Consider the following 26,478-nt stretch of genomic DNA (forward strand, 5'->3'; position numbering starts at 1 on the left):
GCTTTATAGCTTTTTCTGTTGTCAGTCTGAGGGCACAGAATGCCAAATAACAGGGCATATGTTACCATATTTTAATTTTGTCTACTGTTCAGTCACTGAACCACTTAAATGCATGTTAATGAATTATAAACATTTATTAATTGAAAATAGTTTACTTAAGACAACATAAAAACCCCAGAGGAAAATATTATGCAGGAGAAAATCCAAATAGTTTATTTTTAGTACATACTTACAGTGACAGACTTCCAAATCCCCTATAACTATTCTGTATTTGAATGGAAATTTTAGGGTATAATTATTATTTACATATTTAAGGAGTCAGTGTGTATTTAAGCCATAATTTCAAGCCACTATTTCATTTTTTAAATTCCTAATTTGGAATAATATACCCAACTTCTGATTTTAGTGGTGGTGCTACCGTGTCCTACTCTAGGTGTTTTATTGCAGGAAAGAAATGGGGGAGCATGGGGGTGAGCTGTTTTTGGGGTGCATGGCACAGCTTTCCACTTTAGGAGGATGAAGCTCCATCTGGAATAGGCTGGTCAGCAGTGAGGTGACTTTTCCTGACCCAGTGGCTGGAGTCAGAGTGAGTCGGTTCTGGGGGGTTTGTCTAAACCCAAAGTGTAAGGTTTAAAGCAGCATGGTGTTCTAGAGTGTCAACTGATGTTCTCAGAAGACAAGGGGAGAATTCCATAGAGACAGGCAGCCTGCAGGAGGACGCGGGTGGTGGGTTGTCCTAGTCCTCCCAGTCGATGCTGATTGGCCCGCCTGTCAGCATCTGGCTCCGTGGACCACTGGCGTCCTCTCCTTCAGTAGAAGCCTCACGACGCACCCGCCGGTGGCAGCCCTGAGCGCAGCGAGAACGCTCGTCTAGCATCCCGCAGACCAGGACCCGGCAGTGCAGGAACACTTCCTGGAAAGATCACAATGATAAAGAACAAAAACAGTGAAGACAGCTGCCAGTTTGGGGGGGGGGGTGCCTACTAGAAGCCAGACACTACCAAATACTTCATATGTTTTATCTCATTTCATCTAAACAACTGCCCTTTGAGACAGATGTCATCCCAATTTTACAGATCAGGAAACTAAGAAGGTTAAGGATCTTGTCCAGATTCACACATTTAGCAATGTGGCAAACATACTCAATCACATGGGTGATTTAAAACCTGACATCCACAACTTCTGCCTCCGTGCCTGGACACAAGAGAACCTTGGGAGGACAACGTCTAATAACATTAATATCTTGATTCATCACATCAAGGTCTGGGCATAACATGGGGTCCCATCCACATCTGTGTAAAGTAACAAGTTCTTTCTCCAAGCTTCTTCCTATAAGTAACTTCCCAGTGCATGCTGCCGAGTTGAAGAGGAAGGTCAGGGTTAGCCATCATGGTTAGCAGTTATTTCCGAACAATGATGAAGCTGGACAGCACATGAATACACTTAGACGCGATATGGAAAAAACTGTTGACCTCAAACTTTCCTTTGTTTAAGTTGTTTCAACAATTCTACTAAAATAAAAAACCTTCCACCTTAACACAGTATATCAATATATGGCCTCTTATAACCTCTATTTACTTATATACATTAAAAAACTGTTTCATATTCAATTTGCATTTAAATTTTTTATGACAAGAGTTTTTTCATATCTCCTTTTTCTATATTTCATTGTACATTAACTGCTTAATATTGCATTAATTGATGCACTGGTTTAATGCCTCTCTCATAACAGTACTCTATAAGCACATTCAACAAACCATGTTTTTATTTTTGTTTCTGAGAAGCTGTCAGAATTGAAATTTTTAGACTGATAATTTTATGGTTATTACACATTGTCAGATTATTAATTAATTGTCAGATTATTACACAACTTTCTAGAAGGTATATCAACTTATATTGCTACTATACACATCTCCCTATAGCCTTGAAAGTTGGGATTTATAATTTTTAAAAATTTCATATGTATAAAATAGTCTTATAATTATTTGAATTGGCATGTAAAACAGTGAAATACTGTTTTCACTGAACATTTCACTATTTGTCTTTTTTGCAAATATTCTCTCCATATAGTTTGCCATGTGACCACTACACAGGCTTTTTCAATCACACCTGCTCACAAGGATTTTGTATTATAATCACATCATATTTTCTTTGAACAAGCCTAGTTAATTTATTGGGAGGGGGCAGATGATTCTGACATTCACGGAGGTGGTAAGATTCTAGATGGCCAGTTTTATAGTATTTTTCATAAGGTCACGCAGATCCCAATGGTAGGCTTTAGAATGTGAACCAATTGGGACAGTAGGAAGGCTCAGGTTCATGGAGGGAGAGGGCAGGCAGCTCTGTAAGGTAAAGGTGTTCGGCTCACCTTGTGGTCTTTGCCCACAAACTTGAAGACGGGGACCTGAAAGTGCTTTGCGAGGTGATCCCGGGATGTGTACTGCTTCACTGAGTCATCTGAAACACAGCTGGAAGCAGGGCAGGACAGCACGTAAGACTTGATTTCTTAAACAGAGGTGGAAAAACAATCCAGTCCAACGTGTTTGGTCCAAGGAGAGGCAAACGGGGTGGAGGAGGTTGGGCTGCACTCAAGATTTTTGAGAATGAAGGAAAAATGAAATCCCTTCCCTGTGAAGGCATCTCAGACACAGCTCTGCTCATTAACGCTCTCTGTCCCATCTCTCATTCACTGTACCCACAAACTGTGCACCAGGACCTCCTGTTAAGTCAATATATAGAAGTATTAGTAACAGCAACAACATTTATTATAAAGATATCTTTCGATATTGGGGTATCTTTTTAAGGCTTTAATGGCACCCCACTCCAGTAATTTTGCCTGGAAAATCCCATGGACGGAGGAGCCTGGTAGGCTGCAGTCCATGGGGTCACTAGAGTCGGACACGACTGAGCAACTTCACTTTCACTTTTCACTTTCATGCAATGGAGAAGGAAATGGCAACCCACTCCAGTGTTCTTGCCTGGAGAATCCCAGGGACAGGAAGCCTGGTGGGCTGCCGTCTATGGGGTCGCACAGAGTCGGACACGACTAAAGTGACGCAGCAGCAGAAATTCTGCATTCATGTACTTTATTACTGATTTGAGAAGGCTTTTCTTGAATGAAATTTCACTATATTTATCAGACACCTAACAGATACTCACCCCTGAAGGGGATCCAAAGGTGAGCAAACCCCAATTTGTACAACAAGGAGCTGCATAAAGATGTCAGTTTCTTAGATAATAACTAGACCTATTGGGGGAAAATAATTTACTTCCAACATGTTTTAATACCTCTTTTCACAGATTTAATGCCAAATTTTAATTTGATAGGCTTTGAGATTTTAATCTCAGGTCTACCACTTGAAGTGAAACTCCTAGGCTCACCTCAGGGTTAGCTGGGGGAAAAAGAGGGGTTCTTGATTCTCCACTTTGAGCCCAAGGATTAAAATAGATGAACCATTTTTCCTAAAGGCCGGGGCTCATACATATATTGTGGAGGGAGGTGGGAGAGGGGTTCAGGATTGGGAACACGTGTACACCCGTGGCGGATTCAGGTTGACGTATGGCAGATCCATTCTGAATTCAAAAGGAACTTTTACCTATTTCCTTTTCATGGATGTGGATGCTTCATTGTTTCTATCAGGCAGTAAAAAAGTGGGATCAGATATAAACACCTATAAAACTGGATACTTACTCCACATATTTACAGAACACTTTCTAGTTTATTGCTAATTGCTGTTTCAGGGCAGTCAAAAAATCCAATAAAATTATTTAAAAATACGACACCTTGACTTGTATTACCACTGGTACCTTATTCCCTTAAACTGAAGAGGATCTAGAAATATAATGTGGTTTCTGTTATTTATTATATTTATGTACACATTGTCATTTTCCTGAGGGTAAATGAATCTATGCCATTTCTGATTATGTTCTCAACTACCTATTGCATATCTAATCTGTGTGACATACTCTGCTGGGTGCTGCAGAGGAGTTAGAGATGAACAACATGGTCTGTGATGTCAGGGAACTTAAAAGTCCAGTAACTGCCTCAGCATTTTCCATTTATCTTTACCTAAAATACTATTTTTTAAAAATTGAAGTATAGGTGATTTACGATGTTAATTTCTGATGTACAGCAAAGTGATTTCGGTATACACATATATGTTCTTTTTCATATTCTCTTCCACTACAGGTTAGTACCAGATAGTGACTATAATTCCCTGTGCTATAGTGTGTGTGTATGCTTAGTCGTGTCTGACTCTTTGCAACCCCATGGACTGTAGCCCACCAGGCTCCTCTGTCCCTGGAATTTTCCAGGCAAGAATACTAGAGTGGGTTGCCATTTCTTCCTCCAAGGGATCTTTCCAACCCAGGGATCAAACCCACGTGTCCTGAGTCTGCTGCATTGGAGGCCCTTTGCTATACAGCAGGCCCTTGTTGTTTGTTTTATATAGTGTGTATCTGTTCATCCCAAACTCCTGCTTTATCCCTTCCCCAAATCCAAACTTCCCCTTCAGGAACCATTGGTTTGTTTTCTGTGTGTCTGCTTCTGTTTTGTAAATAAGTTCCTTTGTGTCATATTTTAGATTCTACATATAAGTGATATCATCTGGCATTTGTTTTTCTCTGCCCGACTTACATCACTTTGTGTGATAATCTCTAGGTCCATCCAGGTTGCTGCAAATGGCATTATTTCATTCTTTTCTGTGGCTGAATAGTAAAAAAAATACTATTTTTTAAAGAGAAAATGTGACAGAAAGAGTTGTTGTAGGGTAACACATTACAGAATAGAACCCAAGACAAACTCTGGCTCTTGATTTGGTGTTTGCTGGGATTAGACAATTCTAGTTCATCAACTCCAAGTTCATGTGCTAAAAGAAAGTAACAGCAAACGGTACAGGGTAAGTTCAAATAACTGATTACCCAAAAGTTGTCCAATAGCGGATTTTGGAATTCAACGTTTCTTTTTCTGGAGATAAACTTTCTAATTCTACTTTGCTTAGGCTTGCATTAAATTTCTTTGCATTCTCAGACGATATGCCAACTAAAACTAGAGGGAAGCAAATCAGATGTGTTAAATATCAGGGGAAACCAGCCTGATTTAAATTCAAGCTGAGGACAATGAATAATCAACCAATTTACAAATATAAGTAAACAGCATTATGTTTATTTTAGGACTCTGAACTAGTCCCAAATTAGTATTATGAAAACATTCATTCAATAGTTCATTAGATAAATAGTTAATGAGCTTTACTGTATGTAGGCAAGGCATTGAGGACGATGAAAGGAAGATTTCTAGTTCTGGTTAGAACAATCAGGGACAGCTTCATGGAGGGAAAAAAAAGTCCCAATGTGTCTCAAAGGACCAGTAAGAATCAGACAGGAAGAAAAAGGAAAGAAGATTTCAGGCAGTGGAAATGGCAGCTGCAGAATCAGGAGAGTGTAAGGAGCAACAGAAACTGTGAAATGCCCATAGTTCTCTTTGGCAGGAGCAGAAACCGGAGAAGGTAGAGGTCAGAGGGTGAGGCACAGCAAGCCAAACTGAGAGCTGGATTTTTTCTTGAGGGAGTATCTCAAATGCACCATTACTGCTCTTAGCTAATACTGTACTATCCAGTATTGCACTAGAGATGAAACTATTTGCCCATGTATAGTGGAAACAGGTCCACATAGCTGTGTTTTTGAGTTCTGCTTATGCTTTTGAACAATTTTAATATCTTCCATAGCATTGTTTTTGTGTGTGCTAAAGGCTGGAAAATTAAATAGCACATCTTCTTAGAACTGTATAAAATATAAGCATAGAATCCTAACTGAGGGTCTGGGTTACATGTTTTCCCAGCAACTTTCCCAGTTAAGACTATATGTTTGCAAAAGTAAATGCAAGGGGCAGGAGAAAACTTGTGGTAAGAGAAATATTCACTGCCTTGATTGTAGCGATAGCTTCACCAGTGTGTAGACATCAGAACTTACCAAATTGTACACTTAATCTTTTGGCCACACGGGGCAGCTTAGTTCCCTGACTAGGGATCGAACCCGGCTCCCTGAAGTGGAAGCGTAGAGTCCTAACTACTGGACCTCAAGGGAATTCCCCAAGCTGTATACTTTGAATAGCATATTTATTGTATACAAACAGCACTGCAATAAACCTGTAGAAAATTTAAAAGTAATCACCCCCAACAAAGTAAATCCATCCCCAAATCTACTTAGCACTAATTATGTGACTGAAAAAGAAAAGAAATAAAAATTGATGCTTCTATGTTTCATTTTAAAACTTTGTGGAGATCACTTTAAGACGGCAAGAAACCCAAAGGCCTGCCGTCTCCTATGAAACCTGCCTCTAGCCATCCAAAGCAGCTCAGATGCCTTTTCCAGATTGTGAAAACAAGCTAAGGAGGCTACAGGAATCTGAAGCTAGAGGTACTCCTGCTAGTAAACAGCTAAATTTACCAACCAAAGAAGTCAAGAGCCATCAGTATGTTTTCAACAGGAATCTGACTATATATATAATTTGTTTTTCTTTTGACTGGATACCCAGGGCTCTGTGGAGATGAGACTTGAGAGCTGGGATGTAGGAGGCTGTGTTTGGAAGCTTTCATCTGTCCAGGTGAAAGATAATGAGGGCTGGAAATAAGGCAGTAAGAGTAGAGAACGGGTTGGGATATTGCTACTTTTAGAAAGGCTTTGCAGTTGATCCTAATGTGTATCAAAAGTTTAAAATCACTGTGCAGGAAATGGATAGTAGCAGGGAAAGGTCACCTGTGGTGAGAGATCCAGGGGGTTAAAAGCAAAGGAGAAATTTCAGAGTCTATCAGGGTAATTAGCAAAGGGCATGAACCAGGGCACATCTGTGGTGCTCTTCACTAGGCCATTTCCCTTTTCTTAAGCGGCAGGTCCTGACCTGCTAGAGATATGTCCCATCTGACATTGAGGATGAGGAAGGAACTGATGAGATACAGTTATGAATTTGGGATGTGAGTGTAATTTTCCTGGCAATGTAAGCAGTAGATGTGGTAACTGTTAGGCTTTTAATGATACAACAACACACGCAAAGTTCTCAATCCAACAACCTCAACAAATACAGAACTCTCCTTTGTATAAAACAAGCAAACAAACAAAGTTCACTTGATCTCTCCTCTCCTAAAACCAACCAATTATTTCATCTCTCTCCTTCATGACCAAACTTCTTAAAAGAGGGGTCTGCATTTGCTGCTTCCACTTCCTTATCCTCTTGCATTTCTCATTCCCAATCTGCCACCCTTATGCGAAGAGCCTACTCATTGGAAAAGACCGTGATGCTGGGAAAGGTTGAGGGAAAGAGAAGGGGGCGACAGAGGATGAGATGGTTGGATGGCATCATTGACTCAATGGACATGAGTTTGAGCAAACAGGGAAGCCTGGAGTGCTGCAGTTCATGGGGTCGCAAAGAATCAGACACGGCTTAAAGACTGAACAACAACAACCATGCCACCCATGCTCTACAATCTCTCTGACCAGGTTAATCAATCATGTATATATATTAAGTTGCTTCAGTTGTGTCCAACTGTGTGACCCAATGGACTGTAGCCTGCCAGGTTCCATGGGATTCTCCAGGCAAGAATACTGGAGTGGGTTGCCATGCCCTTTTCTAGGGGATCTTCCTTACCCAGGGATTGAGCCCTTCTCTTATGCTTCATGCATTGGCAAGGCAGGTTCTTTACCATTAGTGGCACCTGGGAAGCCCCAATCAATCCTATAGTTTCAACTATAAACAGGGGTAATCCTCTGTTATTTGTCTCTACTGTTTCTGGGTCTAACTGACATGCATTTCCAACTGCCACTGAAATTCTCTTAAGTATCCTGTGGGTATTTACAATTTGTTTCTGTTTGTTGTTCAGTTGCTAAGTTGTATCTGACTCTTTGAGATCCCGCGGACTGTAGCCTGCCAGACTCCTCTGTCCATGGGATTTCCCAGGCAAGAATACTGGATTGGGTTGCCATTTCCTTCTCCAGGGGATCTTCCCAGACCAGGGATCCAATCTATGTTCCCTGCATTGGCAGGCAGACTCTTTACCACTGAGCCACCAGGGAAGCCCAGGCATTTATATTAGAATATTATTATTTGGAATTATCATATTCAGTATTTTTATAGCAAATCTGCTTTTCAACCTATGTCCTTTCATCTTGGTTAAGGACATCTAGTCAGTCATAACAAGTTAGACCCCTTGGAGTTATTCTGGACTCTGCTCTTCCTCACCGGTTTTTACCACGAAAATGTGCACAAGTGGTTTCTGAACTAATTAAGAGCAAGCAAGAGTGCTGCTTGGTTTTATGAAATGATTGAAGTTGCTATTGTGTCCAGAGATCAAATGTGAAAGTGTTAGTCCCTCAGGCTGTCCAACTCTTTTCAATCCCATGGACTGTAGGCTACCAGATTCCTCTGTCCATGGAATTCTCCAGGCAAGAACACTGGAGTGGGTTGCCATTTCCTTCTCCAGGGGATCTTCCTGACCCAGGAATTGAACCCAAGCCTCCTATGCTGCTGGAGAAGGCAATGGCAACCCACTCCAGTGTTCTTGCCTGGAGAATCCCAGGGACAGGGGAGCCTGGTGGGCTGCCGTCTATGGGGTCGCACAGAGTCGGACATGACTGAAGTGACTTAGCAGCTTAGCAGCTCCTATGCTGCAGGCAGATTCTTTACCATCTGAGCCACCAGGGAAGACCCGAATGAGAACTAAGGCTAATCCATCATTCAAGAAGCCTACTTACCCATCCTGGATGATGTAGTACTTCATGATCTCGTCGATCTTGGATGTGGGGGTGGCAAAGCAGCTCTCCACCAGGCTTTCTAAGCCATTCACGTGCACCAGGGGCTCAATACCAAAGTAGAGGGAATCTCGCAGCTTGAGAGTAGGCAGGGCTTCCCGGTAAGGCTCTTCGAACTCATGGTCCTTGAAGATCTCCAGAGTGAATGGGAAGATTCCGTGACTGCGGCTCATGATTTCCAGTGGGGTGTTGCGAAGGTTGGGAACGTAGCCTTCGGAAATGGTGTACAGGCGTGGAAACTCACAGGTCACGGGAATCAGCAGTTTGCTGGTTCGAATGATGATGTCGCCGCTGCTCCCTGGGGTCTGCTTGGGTAGACCTGTCACCAGGTTGCTAGCCACGATCTTGTCGTTCACCACCTGAGCCAGGCCAGAGCCAGGAGAGGAAAGAGTCTCTGTTTATTTCTACAGAGCACCCTACCTGCTGCCCATCATAACATTCTCCAAATTTCTCTTTACGTCAAAACACATGAGAGATTCAGTTGCTAAAACCTGAAATTAAAAAAAAAAAAAAAATCGCTTCTCCTCTTTTTACTAACATGTTTTGACTGTTAAGAGTTTTATATACCACTTCATGGTCAACCCACACATTCCTTTGGAGTTATTAGTCATAAAAACCTGAGCTATGCAGAATCAGCAAATTCAAAGCTCTGATAGTTTAGAAAAGAACAGCCTCTGTATATTATATTTTTTCTGGAATCCTAGACTTGGTGATTGTGCAGCAGCATGACCTTGGGCTGAGCTCATCTGCATGTGGGCTTCAGCTGTCGCATTTACTCAGATGATTTTCAGTTCTTCATCTCTAGCCTTGTCTGCTCTCCTGTGTACCAAGAACCCCTGGCTCATTGCAGGGCACTTCTATTTGATTATCCACAGATATGACAAAACACAATTTGCCTAAAGTGGGTCCTTCTCAAATATCTCCCCAACGTCTCATCCCAAGTCTAATTAGCTCTCTGATTTTTCTCTGTTTGTTTCCATAAATAAATACTTGTTTATTTGATTGCAAGGGCCTCTACACCAATCTCCTGGGTCTAGGTCCTCTTTTTTCTATTCATTTTGTCCACTTCTGATTTCATCATAACAGTGCCTGCTTCATCCCATTCCTATGGGGAAAAGCCAAACGTCTCACCCCAGCACACAAAGCAGATCTTTGAAAGCACAGTCTCTCTCCACCCACTTTTCCAGTTTCCTTTCCATTATTCATTCCTTGCCAGCCAGGTTATGTAGCCCATTCACTTAGCATAAGCCTCAAGAATTCCCATCGCTGAGACTTGATCACTTGTTTCTCATCTGAAATGCCCTTTCTCCACCTCTCTGCCTGTATAAACCAGGCATATGCTTCCACCCCAAATCAAGTCTCACTTGTCCTGACTACTCCAGGGTTTGTCCCTTTCTGGCCTCCTATACCACCGTCAACTGTATCCCTGACTCATATTTTATGTGTGTTGTCTTTTAGGAACCATGTATGTTCCTAAAAGTCAGGGATCTTATTTTGCATGTATTTCACATATCCCGCAGCCTCCCCAGCACAGGGCTGTGCACAGATTCTTGGAAGGAAGAACAAATCTTTTACCTCTACCTGGTTCAATCCTTGGACTCATTTGTTACCTCATGAATTAATCATTTTTTCTTCAAGTAAAATAATTGGTCAGAGGAGACACAGTAGGCCCCCTCGTACTGGTGCTAACGCACTCAGGAAAATGTCTGTGCATATTGGAGAGATGGTATTCAATACTATTTGAGAACTGACAGAGCAGAATTCTTTTTAACTTGCTGTCTTCCCAGGGTCAGGATCACAGCACAACACAGATGCTCAATAACACATTTGTTAAATGAACAGCATATGAATTTTTGAGCGCCAGTCTTTTATGCGGAAATATGTCATCTATGACACAAGCCACAACGCACACCTTCATCAACCAATTCCCAAATAACTAGATTTGGTCATGCCCCAAGAGTCCTCCAGGAAGAACCTACATCAACCACTGTGCCACACGTCTTGAGGGAGAAGAGGATGTTCACATGGGTGCCATTGGACACGCCTCGGCAGGAGGTGTTGGTCAGGAAGAGCTCCAGACCGCCAACCAGGTCCCTGGGGATGCTCACTTCGATGGTGTTCGACTTGCAGAATACAGGAACTGTGGGGACAGGGGATGCTGTTAGAACCAGGAAAGCGGAACTGGGAGAAGGGGAAAGAGACAACTAGGAGAAACAACTTCTCCCTCTTGCACTTTGAGCTTTTTTGTGGTCAAATAATGCTCATCAAATACTGTATTATTTCCCAAATGAAGAAATATTGTTCTGAAGTTTCAAGTTAACAAACATTTCAAAGCGTGTCTAGCATAACTCCATGTATCAAAACACTTAAAAATGAACTTTTAGCAGAAACACAATTTATCGGCAATATAGGAAAAGTACTGCTTTGATATGGGCTTAAATTACATAATGTTACTGCTTTGACTTCACCATTAATTATTGCCCCATAAAACAGTGGTAATAAAAACGGCATTAGTGCACTTGGGGAAGAATTCCAAATCATCCTTGCATGGCTCAGTAAACCATAAACTGTGACTATAAATCCCACTTTAATTTAATATAAAAAGATTGCTTTTCTTAAGCATTCTCGTCTCAAGACTGTACAAATGTCCTAAAATAAGTACTTCTGAGTACTGTCAGACAAAACATGAGGGCAATATCAGTGTATGAGGGCACATAATAGCAATGACTTAGTATTAAGAAATCACAGATAGGTGCTTATTAAATATTTGCTGGATGAATAAATTAATATTCTGGACATAAATAACTAGATTCCCAGAAAAACAATGATCTGTTAGAAAAGAGGAACTCCATCTAAATTAAGTATTGAATATTAGTTATTCAACTAATAACAGAAATCAGGGTAAATAAAATCAAAAGTAAAAAGCAAAGGAAACCACATGTTCCAGCAATCCATTTCTGAGTATAGATCCCAAAGCACTGAAAACAGGATCCCAAAGAGATATTTGCATACACATATTCATAGCAGCATTATTGACAATAGCCAGGAGGAGGAAGCAATCCAAATGTCCATCGATGGATGAGTGGATAAATAAAATGTGTACACACGCAGTGGAATAGCTTTAAAGGGAAGAAATCCTGTCATACGCTACATGCGTGAAACTTGTGGACAATTTACTAAGTGAAATTAAGTCAATCACAAAATGACAACTTGTAGGAATCCACATATATCACACACCTAAAATAGCTGGCTTCCTGGAAACTGAAAGTAGGATGGTGGTTGCCAGGGGCTGCAGGGAGGAAGGAGGGAGGGGTAGCTGTTTTTAATGGGTACAGAGTTTTAGATGTGCAAGATGAAAAAGTTCTGAAGATTTGCTGCACAAAAATGTGAATATACTTAACACTACTGAACTATGCACTTAACACTGGTTTAGATGGTAAATTTTATGTTACCTTTTTTTAACTGCAATTTTTGAATGATTCCAGAGTGAACACACACTGCTGAAAGAGCTGGTATTGTAAAAGATGAGAATCTTGACACACTTAGGTGAGGAAGACAGGGAAATTTGGGGCAGAAGTCAGAGCAGAGGCTAAGCATGTAGTACCTTGGCAAGTGTGGTTATCCTCAGACAGCACCAAGCCCCGGGGACATTCACACCGATAGCCTCTCTCAGATGTAAGGCAAGAATGGCTGCAGCCACCATTGTTATTGTGGCATCCTTCAATGTCTGCAATAAAACCAAAAGAAAAAGGAAGAATCTTGTAGCCCTCTTCCCCAAGAATTCTGGTTCTTGGACTCATGGTTTGCATCAGGCATTATACTTGACTTACCATAGTATCACTGGGGCCCAGCTCAGTCACTGAGACATGCTGGAATGTCCACAAAGAAGTTTTGATTAAATGTTAGAGCTACAAAGAGCCATCTTACAACACAAACACAGCTCTCACCATTTAAGCTGGTCATTTTGTAGAATGCCCTTCAACCCGGATTTGTCTGTTTTTCTCATGAATAAAGTATAATTTGGAGAGGAAGATGGAAAGTCATTTCTTAATTGCTGTAACATTTAGTCCACCCAATTTTGAAATGTTTGTTACTGATGTAAAAGGAACTGACAAAATATAAATTCAAGCAGAGCAGCTAAATGGATCAGAGTTACTCAGAGTTATTGCCAATGGTTGGGTCACCAGCCCCTCTCCTCGAATCTCTAGGAATAACAGCACTGGAGATATTTTTCTTGGGTTGACAGCACATTATAAAAATGAGACCTGGACAGCACACTGAGAGATTCCACTCTACTGAGCTCTCTCATTCTTCTCTTATGAAGCAGCTTTTTAAAGTTTTCTTTTTAAAAGTTTTGCATTTTCAAAAAGCATACTCAATCAAATGGGCAAAAAAGGAAAAATATTCAGTTGAAAAATGAAGAAACTACCACATAATGTCATAGTTAGCAGAGGAAAAATAATGACCTTTGTGGGTTCTGGATGCTATCTTCTAGATCATGCATCATCAAACTCTGGCTGCTATATGCTGTTGTATATAAAGTTTTATTAGCACACTCAGTCATGCTCATTTATTTCCCTCTTATCTATGGGGTGCCTTCTCACTACGAGGGTAGAGTTGAGTAGTTTCAACAAATTCCATATTAAATATCCACTGTTCGGTCTATGCAGAAAAAGTTTGCTGCTCCCTCTTTTAGGGGTAAGGTAATATTTAAAAGTCCCTGGTGGCTCAGACAGTAAAGTGTCTATCAATGTGAGAGATCTGGGTTCAATCCCTGGGTCGGGAAGATTCCCTGGAGAAGGAAATGGCAACCTACTCCAGTACTCTTGCCTAGAAAATCCCATGGACGGAGGAGCCTGGTGCAGGCTACTGCCCATGGGGTCGCAAAGAGTCGGACACGATTTCAAAGGGAAAGCTATTTAAAAGGGAATGCCTTCAGGAATCCTCTGGTGGTCTAGTGGTTAGGACTCTGAGCTCTCAATCTCAACAGTCCAGGTTTGATCCCTGGTCAGAATTAAGATCCTTCATGGCATGGTCAAAAAAAAAAAGTGGGGGAGAAGGCTTTCAGTTCATTTAAGATGTTCAGGGAAAGATATTAGCCAATTTCCAGTTATAGCTGTAAGTCTCAGTTCAATAATGATAAAAATATTAGTTCTTTGGAACATCAGTTAATTAAGTTGGAATGAATCAATTTTTGTGAAATAGGGAGAGAGAATAAATTTGCAGTGAATTAATCTTCACAAAATTTAAGAGAAATTAGGTTATGACCTATTTATAAATCTGTAGTTAAAAAAGATAAAAGTATTCGTACAGGTTTTTTAAATAGCTGCAAATGATATATAATGATATAGAAGAAAGCATAAAATATGCTATAAAATGTTAAAATCAACATTAATAGGAAATTTTTTTCTTAAAAGTGATGTTCCTTAAGTCATTTAATTTTCCTGGGTGTCAGTTTCAATAAATGTAAAATGAAAGTGTTAGATTAAATGTTCATTAAGAATATTTCCAGATCTAAGACTGCAACGCACAAAATAAGCTGAAATTCTTACTTGGATTGAAGAATTTTAAGTCTCTTACAAGGATACACCAAAATGTTTAGAATGGATATATCTAGCAAATGGGATTCTGGGTCCATATCTTTCTTTTACTTCTCTGTATTTTCTTCTATGAACATAACTCTTTCATAATACAACAAACAATAAAAATTACTTAAAAATTAAAAAGAGCCTTTTATTTTAAAAAAGAAAATATGCTAATCTAACAGACTAGCTAAAGAAACAAATATGTTTGGACTATTAATAAAATGTAAGGATTTCCATAAAAACAAAAAACCCAAAAACTCCAAAAAGGGCTTCAAATATGAATCTTAATCCTAAAGTGTAATTCATAGTCAAACTTTATCTTCTGCTAAAATACTTTTCAGTTATGATTATTAGGTTTTAAAATTATATTAGGATTAACTGTAATATTTCCAATAAAATACTCATAGATAATTACAAATGTTCCTCATGGAACATTTCATTAATATACAAATATGCAAAGATGGTTGTATAACATAAGATTTAAGGAGGATTCAGGATATTACCCTTATCCAATAAAGCTTAAAGTACATTTAGCCTTTTTATAAGAGACAGCAGTTTGATATCCTGGTTAATGGACCCTGAGTTAATAATGCAAACTTTGTGGCATGAAATAAATTGTGACCACTAGCCATAATTTTTCCTTTTAGGGTAGAAGTTTATTATTTTGAATATAGATAGAATAAAGTGAACTCACAAGCAGTGTTATAATGTATTATGCCACACATTCAGTTACCCTCTGGGACATATCATTTGTCCTCTGTAAATAATGATAAGCAGCAGCATTTATCTCTTCATATAATCTGCAGAGTTTTTTTCTTTTTTTGGTCTCTCAACTCTCAATGTCATGAGATTCAGATTTATTAAAATAGAAATTATGAAATTTCAGCTCAGATAATTTGCAAGGGCAAATGTGCCTGAGAGAAGGGATACTGTCAAAGCTTCATGTCATAATACTAGACAATTTCCATTTCAGTTATTCAACATACATTTCAAATTATTTTTTATTACTTAATTATACAAAATGTATACAGAATCTCTGGACTTCCCTGGTGACTCTGTTGGTAAAGAATCTGCCTGAAATGCAGGAAACCACTGCAATGCAGGAGACCCAGGTTCCATCCCTGGGTTGGGAAAATCCCCTGGAGGAGGAAATAGCAACCCGCTCCAGTGCTCCTGCCTGGGAAATCCCATGGACAGAGGGACCTGGCGGGCTACAGTCCATGTCCAACTCTACAGTCCAAGAGTCGTACATGACTTAGTGACTAAAACTGCCACCATACAGCATTTCTACTATCAAATCAGGTAAGTTTACTTATCTCCAGACATGTGTTAATCTCTAATAAATGCAAAGCATATGAGTAAAATAAATGACTTCATAAAATCCAGTTTCCCAAACTTCCAAGATGGTAAGACTCAGGTAGGAAACTTGGTAAAAACACAAACTGTAAGGCCCCTCCCACCTCACTGAACTGGAGTCTCCAGGAGAGAGACCTGGGAAGGGCTGGCTTTAAAAGCATGCAGGTGATTCTCAGCAAGGAAGTCTGAGAAACTGCTATAAACCATTTGTTCTGCCACCTGCCTTCATTATCTTGCTACTTCAGATGTGCTCCCTGGGTCTGCAGCATAGCCAGCACCTAAAAGTTATTTAAAAATGCAGGATCTTCACCTGACTCCAGACCTACTGAATCAGAACCTGCATTTTAACAAGATGCCAGGTGATTCGTGGGTGTATTAAAGTTTGAGAAACATGGAATACCTAATTTTTATATCCCAAACTAAAAATGCAGCTCTTTGCCTCTTGCAACATGCAACAGCTCCCTTCTGCCAAAGCTTGGAGATAAAATCAGCACTGCATTCTGTCTGCAACACAAGCATCCTGCAGTGATACTCAGTGCTGATGAGTGGTTTCTTTACACAGTCAAATTGTTACTCTCTTCTAACCCTGGACAGTTTCATAAATGTCCAAAAAATCAGCCAGTGGCTTAGTGGGGGCTCTTGATGTGAATCCCTTCTTGCCCATCTCACCTTCACATGTCTTGCCATCACTTCTTAGCACGCGGCCAATCCCACACTCACAGCGATAGGAATTTTTGAGGTTTACACATATCTCACTGCAGCCACCATTGTTTTGCTCACATTCATTTTCATCTGTAGAAGAGAAACCACACCATTTACATAGTGCTGAGCCATGCAGTCTTTTCCCAAGCCCTTTAGCAGAATCACTACATCTTTTCAGATCCTGTTCACAGACTTTCCACAAACCATCTCCAATATAATCACTTCTATAATATTAACCTGGTCTCCTCAACCAAGTCATTTGTCCCTCTGCCCTCTGCTGGAGTGGAAGGCAGCTGGTTGTTTGCCAGTTCCCTCCTCAGGGCAAAACTGTTGGGGAAATGAAATTCCCTTTGTTATCTGGTTTCACTTATTTGCTTGTATTGGCGAGTTTCATTTTCTCCAATTCCTGAAACTTACAAATCAAACTGTGTTTTAAATGCATTAAATAAATTTACATTGCGAAAGGATAGGTCTGGTGAGATTTTTTGTGAAGCAGTCTTCCTTTATATATATATATTTTATTCAAGTATAGTTGACTTACAGCGTTTCAGGTGCACAACAAGGTGATTTAGTCATACATACACGCATATATTAGTTTTGAGATTATTTTCCATTAGAGGTTATTACAGGATATAAACTATGGTTCCCTGGGTTATACAGTAAAACTTTGTTGATTGCTGCATATCTGTTTTTTTAAAAAATAAAAATCTAGCAGTCCATTCATACTAAATCAAACAAGTGGAATCAAAATGTTATGAACTGTTTAGCTATGCAAAATTCATGTTTTCTAAAATATATGTATTATGCATACTATTAGTGAGGCAGTCTTCTGTTGGGTTGGCCAAAAATTTTGTTCAGTTTTAAGTAAAAAAAAGACACGTTTTTCATTTTCATGAAGAACTCTATTGACTCTATTTACTAACCGAACTCTATTTACTAACTGAACTAACTTTTTGACCAACCCAACGTTATAAACAACTGCCTTTAAAATCTGTTTTAACTATTGGAAGGGCCTTCCCTGGTGGTCCAGTGGTTAAGACTTTGCAGGCAGTGAGGATTCAATCTCTGGTCAGGGAACTAAGATCTCACGTGCCTCGTGGCCATAAAAACAAAATATAAAACAGAAGCAATATTGTAACAGGGCTTCCCTGGTGACTTAGATGGTAAAGAATCTGCCTGCAATGCAGGAGACCTGGTGTCAATCCCTGGGTTGGGAAGAGCCCCTGGAGAAGGGAATGGCAACCCACTCCAATATTCTTCCCTGGAGAACTCCATGGATGGAGGAACCTGGCAAACTACAGGTCATGGGGTTGCAAAGAGTCAGACACTGCTGCTGCTGCTGCTAAGTCGCTTCAGTCGTGTCCGACTCTGTGCGACCCCATAGACGGAAGCCCACCAGGCTCCCCCATCCCTGGGATTCTCCAGGCAAGAACACTGGAGTGGGTTGCCATTTCCTTCTCCACACTACTGGGCAACTAACACAATGTTGTAACAAATTCAGTAAAAACTTCAAAATACTAAAAAACCACCTTTAAAAAAATAAACATTGGAATATTTCCGTATCGTACTTAAGTAATGATTGTTATCCTTTTTAAGAATCTGATAAAGGATAATGATTCTTGTTATAAAAAAATGTACAGTTGGCAACAAATGTCAATCCACTTCCTTCTACAAACAAAAAATGGGGAGCTTGAAGAGCTAAATTTGTCATGGGTTGGATATAAGCTATAAACTAGGGACTGGGATTTAAATACCCACTAAATGACAGAAGGCATGGCTGTGGGTCCCTGAGAGAAGATGAGCTGGAACTGAAACCGCGCTCAAGCCGGGACCTTGCAAAAGGCATCCCCGTAGTGAAAGGGGCATAAGAAGGGCTCTGCTCTGAGGCTCGGTAACCAGTAAGGAGCTCTCTGCCTGAGGTTCTGAGAGAGAAAAAAGCCTTCGTAAAAGCCAAGTCTGGCTCTGCCATGGTTGAAGTATGAAGTCACAATTCCCACATCTCGTGGGGATCTTGAAGCTGAGAAACTGATATAAACTTTGACCTGGATTGGTGAAACTTCTGTGACAAAAGCATCTGAAACACTGCTGTGTAGTAAAAAAAAAAAAACAAAAAAAACACCAAACCCAACTTCTTCAAACCAGGTGATAAGAGTGGAGTTCCACAGAAAAAACAATTACAATAGAAGATGGTTTACCATAAAACACTACACAGGCGGAGATGATCTGCTATGAGAAAGCTGATAAGGTAACAATTGGTAATCGCTGAACTATAGAGAACAGAATAACCCAAGAAAATACATAATACAAGGATTTAAAAAATGACTAAACAGATACGAGGCCAGTAACCAAATAAAAGAATGTGTAGGAAGACAAAGCAGAATTGAAACCATACACACAGAACCTGTAGAAATGAAAAATACAGTTGATAAGATCAGGCCCTACTGCCTGGACAGTGGATGAACAGGGTGCCGGCAGCCTTCCTGGGTACGGCCACACTGGTGCTTGGGTCCAGTCTCTGTCCAAAGCCTGGACTGCTTACCTTGAGACTGATTCTTTTTATCGGAGAGAGAAATACACTTCTGTTTTTTTAAGCCTTTGTTATTTGGGAGTTAATTGTCCGTTACAGCCTAACTTAGATACTCAAGGCCCCAGCAATTCCACTTTTATAGGTATAAAATGAAAAAAGTGTGGAGAAAATCTCACAGAAGAGTTAAGGTTCTTAAAAGTATGTTAATTTTAAGAACATACAAACAGTGCTATATAGTTGGTTATATATGTTATATTGTTATTGTTATTTATTACATAAACAATAAAAGCATGAAAACAGGGACCAGAAGGACATAACTAACTTCAAAATACTAATTCCCCTGGAGGGTGAGAGAAGTAAAAGAGATGGCATGAGACGGCTTTATCTGTGTCTGTAAAATTTTATTTAAAAAAAAGGAAGAAAAATTTAGCTATAAATCTGGGTACATGAGGGTCTGTTATATTATTTTTCTTTACTCTTCTCTCTGCCTCCCCCAAATACATAATTTATAATAAATAATTAAAATTGTTATATATTTTTTTAAAAACTAAAGTAACATTGACACATACACATTAACACAAAGCTTTGCCTCTAATTTCAGGGAATTCATGATCTCCCTGAAACCAGTAGACAGGCCCCAGGTAGAAACTGGCAGCTTCCCCTGTGTCCTGATAGGCAGAAACATCCAAGGTAAGTTGCTAAACAAGATACACGTATGGTGTGAATAACTGGTGACCTTTGATTTAAACAACAGCAATAATTAAATGTGTATATTTTTATTTTTATATCTGCCTGAAGAAATCCTGGAAACATACATAAGTAAATAATGTAGGAGTTTACTTGGGGTGGAGTTGGAGGAGGGGAAATGGAACAAATGGAGGACACAGAGCTAGACATTTCACTGTATACCTGTCATGCTGTTTAATTTGGGAGCTATTTAAATACATTACCTATTCAAAATTTATATTAAAATAAAGGCAGAGAAATGAATGAAAAACCCCTGCCTTAAAAGGAAGCCAAATATTTTCCAACAGATGTGTGTGTGTGTGTGTGTGCGCGCGTGTGCAGTGTGAGAGGTTGGGGGGATTGTAGGAACCATCATCTCCTACACCCCAAATCCGTTTGCATTAAATCACATAGTCAAAATCGACCATGCAAGAGCCGTAACAACTGTTATGGGAGGGCCTAACCATGCTCCATAGAACAGTTGGTGGGGGTGGGGGGAAGCTGAGAAACAAAAGCTTTTCTAAAATAAGAACCCTTTGATAGCCCTTTTATCCTGATCCCTATCCCCCTCTGATCTTGTTACTGCTCTTCTGGAGGAGGCAGGTGTGGGGCAGTGCTTCCCTTTCTCTCCAGACTTGTTTTAAATCTCTTTGAATCTGAATACAAAAAGCTTCATAACATTAAACAGAAAAGAGATGACCTCAATCCTGGGTTTTTCAACTCTATTTTCTCCCAATTGTGGACAACAAAACATATATACAATTAAACAACTCTGCATTTCCAACGAATAACCTGACTCCCCTTTCTTGCCACTCAGACAAACCGAAATTATATCACTGAAGCTATAGGAGTATACCTGTAGGTAATTTTAGACCAAAGCTATCCAATAGAAATACAAAGCAAGCCACACATAAAATTTCTTATTAGTCACATTAAAAATTTTGTTAAACGGCATTGGTAAAATTAATTTTAATAACATATTTCATTTACTCTAGCATTTCTAAAATGTTCCATTTTAATATATAATCAGTATTAAAATCCTTGAGATATGTTCTTTTAAGTAGCCTTCAAAACCCAGTGTATATTTCACACTTACAGCCTGTCTCAATTTGGATGATAAATTTTCATCAGAAATATGTGATTTGTACTTCAGAGTCATGAAATTTACAGTTCACTCAAGTTGTTCCACGTATTTTTAGTTTTCCAATGACAATCAAGTATTAGCTTTTTTTTTTTTTGTCCATTTAATTTTATTTTATTTTTAAACTTTACATAATTGTATTAGTTTTGCCAAATATCAAAATGAATCCATCACAGGTATACATGTGTTCCCCATCCCGAACCCTCCTCCCTCCTCCCTCCCCCTCCTCCCTCCTCCCTCCCCATACCATCCCTCTGGGCCATCCCAGTGCATCAGCCCCAAGCATCCAGCATCGTGCATCGAACCTGGACTGGCAACTCGTTTCCTACATGATATTTTACATGTTTCAATGCCATTCTCCCAAATCTTCCCACCCTCTCCCTCTCCCACAGAGTCCATAAGACTGTTCTATACATCAGTGTCTCTTTTGCTGTCTCGTACACCGGGTTATTGTTACCATCTTTCTAAATTCCATATATATGCGTTAGTATACTGTATTTATGTTTTTCCTTCTGGCTTACTTCACTCTGTATAATAGGCTCCAGTTTCATCCACCTCATTAGAACTGATTCAAATGTATTCTTTTTAATGGCTGAGTAATACTCCAAGTATTAGCTTTTAAATTAAAATTATGTAAAATTACAGTTCAGTTTTCCAGTCACAGAAGCCACATTTCAAGAGCTTCATAGTCACATATGGCTAGTGGCTACTAGACTGGACAGCATAATCCTAGGCTGTCCCAGTACATGATACAAATTTGACTTGAGGCTTTAGTTATGAACTAAAAAGGCAAACCCCATTCTGAGCGCTCAGAGACACAAAGTGGAAAGATGGTGGTGCTGCGAGGCAAGAAGAGTTTTTGATTTGATTTGTCCTTTTGCCCCTAATAGCCTGTTTCTACTGCAAGAGGAGTTTCTTACCAAAGCATGTCTGTCTGTCGGGGCCGAGCACGGTTCCTGGAGCACATGTGCACTCACTGGTACCCAGGCAGCTGCCATGGCAGTCGTCATCACAGATGTCATAAAAATCTATGGAAGGATAAAGATGACCTTTCATGAGGGGCGAGGGTCAGAGGACACTCTCATCCATGAGAAAGCCTCATGAGTTCAATCATGGGGTATGAATTCCTAATCAACATCAAGAGAATTCCCACTGTTCTGGCTTTATATAACCCACTGGCAAGAGGTACTGTCCAGGGCCATGGGCATGTTCTGTCATTGAGATCCGTGAGTCCTAACTTCAGATCCACAGACCCCTGGGTGACCCTGGTGTTTTCTGCAAAACCTCACCAAACATGAGCTGTAGATTAAATAGTATTATGTTCTACTCTTCTATGCAGTCTATTTTTAAAATGTATACAGATTTTGATGGGATTAATAACATGAAAATTCATTTGAAAGTATTACTGATCTCAAGTAGCTTCTTCCCATTATACATCATTTCTAAAAAATATCAATGGATACTAAGCACAATGCTACCATATGGATGTCTGAAATATATCTAAAGAAGGGGTCTTCCGTGCTCAGAAAGGTTGGAAATCCACACTAAATTACATAAAAGACAAAACTGATCAAAGTCATAGCTCCCTTCCCTTTCTATTCTTGGGAATTTTTCATAAATCTTAAGAGCAGACCCCAGAAATCATGAGCTAGAGATATCTGTGCTCCTAAATCAATGTTCTTCAGGTGCTGAGATACTACCACCACAGAATTTCCTATGGCACTCTTCTCTTTGATGCCATTTCTGTGGCCTTTGAGGGGAGGGGAGAGAGCCCAGGGAAGTACTCACGACCACAGTAGACATGAAAGCAGACGCTGGGCTTGGTCAGACGATACACATAGTAGCCTCCAGGGCAGGACTTGACCTCCACTGTGGTGTTCCATAGGCAGCAGTTTCCGTTGAAGCTCGCGCAGGCCTGGCGTTGCACAATGCCATCACCTTCCAGAGGGTGGCTGCCATTGAGCCAGACAGGTGCATGGGTTCCGCAGTGGTTTTCCGGTATGCAGAAGGTGGGCATAGCATCCCCTGCCATGCCTGTGAAGCGGTACCACTCCCCGTCCACACTGTTGTCACATAGAGGGGAACCTCGAGACTCATCGAATTGGTGCTCAGTGTTCCTCCATGGCTCGTTCAGACTGATGTAAGCAGAACAAGGGTCTAGGGCTGGGAATGAAAAGGACACCTCAGAGGCACCTTGATGATTTGGGTCACAGTGGCAGTAGCCTGTGGAGAAGGCAATGGCACCCCACTCCAGTACTTTTGCCTAGAAAATCCCATGGACAGGGGAGCCTGATAGGCTGCAGTCCATGGGGTCGCTAGAGTCTGACACGACTGAGCGACTTCACTTTCACTTTTCACTTTCATGCACTGGAGGAGGAAATAGCAACCCACTCCAGTGTTCTTGCCTGGAGAATCCTAGGGACAGGAAGCCTGGTGGGCTGCCGTCTATGGGTCGCACAGAGTCGGACACGACTGAAGCGACTTAGCAGCAGTAGCAGCAGCAGCAGCAATAGCCTGAGTTTACTTTCTTGATCTTAGATTTCAAGAAAGAAGTAATCTAAAGTCCCTAAAAGCAGTTGTTTAAGATTCTTCAAGTTGATGTAAACATATTTCATAAATGCCTTTTACATTTGAAAAATTATTTCAAATCTACTTAAGGCTCTGTGTTTGCATTGGACTAAACCTTTTATCCACAGTATTCCTCTGATAGGATTGTTGTTCAGACCAAAGGAAGTTATAATCTTACTGAACACTGCACTGGTCAGACTGGATTTTGAGTACTGTGTTCATACCTGGAGGCTATACTTTATGAAAGTAATGGACAAACCTGATGTCCAGAGGATGGTGACCAGATTTAGAAGGGAGCCTAACAATTATTTACTGGGGAAGAAGCTGAGAACTATCATTTGGAGAGAAAAAACAAAACAAAACAAAACCCTGCATATTATGTATTACTTTTCAAAAAATCTGGAAAAGGCTTGTGAAAGAGGAATTAGGTATTCTGACAATGACAAAACAAATTGTTATGGGGAAGTGCATTTCAGTTCACCTATCCAGTAATGGTGGTTTGATTGCTAAGTCGTGTCTGACTCTTGTGACCCCGTGGACTGTAGACTGCAAGGCTCCTCTGTCCATGGGATTCTCCAGGCAAGAATACACGGAGTAGATTTCCATGCCCTTCTCCAGGGGATCTTCCCAACCCAGGGATTGAACAGGCGTTTCTCATATGTTTTCTGCATTGGCAGGTGGGTTCTTTACCACGAGTGCCACCTGGGAAGCCCAGTATTGGAGAAGCTGTATCACAGTGTGGTAAGCTCTTCATCTTCGGATATTCTGAAAAAGGCTGGATGGTCCAACTAGATGGTCATTTATAAGCACGATTATGGGTGGAATTTTGTACTAGTAGGTAGTTTGGCTTGATAATAAATACGTAAACTTATTCTACTGAGAAGTAAAAGGCCTCTGGCACATGCTTTGAAATACACCGTATAGCAGCAAGGGCAGTCTCCATGTGAATGTGGGTACATGTTCCACCAGCTTATTGAAAATATCATGAACTTCGTGTCTTCACAATTAGCCATGGCATCACTGTCTAGAATACAGCAACATTTCAAGCATGCATTTTTAAGGCATAAATAACATAGACAAGTATCTTATCAAAACCATTTTAATGACTGAAGACAGCAATATCTCCAGTATTCTCACTGCCTCTCTCAATTTCAGGAAAATGCTGAATTAACATAGGCAAATTTTGCTTATAAAGAATCTTACAATAAAATCAAGATATTCTAGAAAGGAGACCTAGCCAGAGGATACTATCCTTCTTAATGCATGTGAAGCTGATTTAATTGACATTGTAGGCAGGGAATTCATATCAAGGCTAGTAAACTTTGTGGACAAGAAATTCAGCTTTAGTAAATACTGCACAATAATTAAATGTGATGGGCCTTGTTGATAAGTTGTCAAGAAAATATGTTGAATTTTCCCAGGCTACATTTCCAATTCAAGTTTACTCTCAAAACTTCAGTCACATGTAGAGGAGGGCGTAGCCTAGTGCCCCGCTGAGAATATAACAAGGACAAGAAATAAGTACAACATTGCATATTCTAAAAAAAAACTTCTGCAGAGTTACACATGGAAGGCACAACCCTCCTTAAAATGTCCCTGAGGTACCCCAGCTGTGTCCTAGACCATGGTTTGATGTCTCTCGAGGGGAAGAAATGTCCACATACGGACTCTCTACCCTCTGAAAAGGGAGACGTTCCCTCATCTGCTCTCCCAGCTGTGGTTTTCTCTTATGAAGAAAGGTTTCCAGGGCAATTTCACAGGTGATTATATATTCATAGAAATATTTGGTTCATCTCCTTGGCTCTAATTTTACAAGAAATGGTTAGGCACTTAACTTGTAATGGCTTTTACAGAAATTCCTAAACCTCCCTCAGTAACTATTTCATGATTTATAAAGTTTTTCCTTAAATATAACTATCATTTCTTGCGCTATTTGTTAAAAGTTTATTTCTTCTCTTGTAGGAATATATGGCACAAATAGAAATTTACTATCTTCTGTAAAATAAACATATATTAAAAGTTACTCATGCAATATTTTCTAACATTAAATAAACCCATTCCACTCACCCCCCTTTTAAGGGAGTACTTCAATCCTTTAATAATCTGGCCACTGGTGTTAATTCCTGCTTTCAGACTCAGTGTGGAGGCCAGAATTCGATATTGTACATGCTGCGTCCTGAACTGCTGATATATGTACACACACCCATATATACACTCCTCAAATGAAAACAGCCGGGTGGATTGCTCTCGAAGTTCAAGCCAGGGGGCCTGGCTGGCAAAGAGCCGGTCAGCCTTTACCAGGATTCTCGCGCATCAGCCCCCTGGCCAGCTGCCCCTCCCGTATCCCCTGAGCCGGGAAGCGGCGCGGATGTCCGTGCGACGAGGGGCCAGCACCTCTCGGCGGCCCAAAGCGGACAGCAAATGTCAGCATCGCCGCCCTGTCATCCCCGGGGACCAGGAGTCCTCGACGGTCCTGGTCCGCACCCCCGGCCCCGCCCCTCGGCTGGTCGCCCGATTCTTCGCCCTCTCTCTCTCTTAGGCCGGAAACCCACCTTCTCTTCTTTCCCTCTCCCCCTTCGCTTCCTTCCCTCCCACCTCCCCTCTTCTCTGGCCCTTCTTTTCCTTTTTTCTCACTTCTCTCCTCTCAGGCAACCTCACCCCCACCTCAAAAAGTCCCCAGCCTCTAAAGTTTTCCCATTTTATGGCTTGAAGTCAAACGTCTTAGAAGTGCTGGGGGGCAGGGTAATTAAAATAAAAAAGATCTAAGAAGGGAGAACGCGTCTGATGGAAGGGTACAGGAGGTAATGGGCAGTTAAGCCAGGGAAGAGAGTGGGGAGAAAGCAGAGAGGAAGTTGAGGGAAGGACGACTTTGGCTCAAGCAACTCTTGGTTACTTACTGGCAGCAGATACAGGGTGATTAATCTTGGCTCAGACCTATCTTTAGGACTATTTTTTAGACCAGTTTTAGATGTAGAGAATAGTTGAGAAGACTGTATAAAGAGTTCACATCTTCTGGCACCCAGCTTCCCCTCATGAGATAATCGTACACTAGTATGGTTATCTTTGCCACAATT

At 40.6% G+C, this 26,478-nt stretch overlaps 1 protein-coding gene across 2 annotated transcripts in view; it reads right to left on the reverse strand.

Annotated features, from left to right (window-relative positions):
• Window positions 1-115: 115 nt before the first annotated feature.
• Window positions 116-26,478, reverse strand: part of OIT3 (oncoprotein induced transcript 3) — a 28,677-nt gene continuing 2,314 nt past the window's right edge. Inside the window, exons 2-9 of one of the 2 annotated variants that reach the window (XM_086382102.1) lie at window positions 22,625-22,999; window positions 21,757-21,864; window positions 16,410-16,532; window positions 12,404-12,526; window positions 10,779-10,939; window positions 8,743-9,158; window positions 2,369-2,468; window positions 116-913 (exon numbers count right to left, since the gene is read on the reverse strand). In XM_086382102.1, coding sequence (XP_086238228.1) covers window positions 737-913; window positions 2,369-2,468; window positions 8,743-9,158; window positions 10,779-10,939; window positions 12,404-12,526; window positions 16,410-16,532; window positions 21,757-21,864; window positions 22,625-22,999 — 1,583 coding nt within the window. In that variant the 3' untranslated portion in view covers window positions 116-736. Of the gene's footprint in view, window positions 914-2,368; window positions 2,469-8,742; window positions 9,159-10,778; window positions 10,940-12,403; window positions 12,527-16,409; window positions 16,533-16,679; window positions 16,776-21,756; window positions 21,865-22,624; window positions 23,000-26,478 lie in introns of those variants that run through there. The other variant, XM_086382103.1, reaches the window with a different exon arrangement.

Source organism: Bos grunniens, chromosome 28 (assembly GCF_055505025.1).
Source record: "Bos grunniens cultivar Pamir isolate PY7600 chromosome 28, Bosgru_T2T1.0, whole genome shotgun sequence".
NCBI classification, from domain to species: domain Eukaryota; kingdom Metazoa; phylum Chordata; class Mammalia; order Artiodactyla; family Bovidae; genus Bos; species Bos grunniens.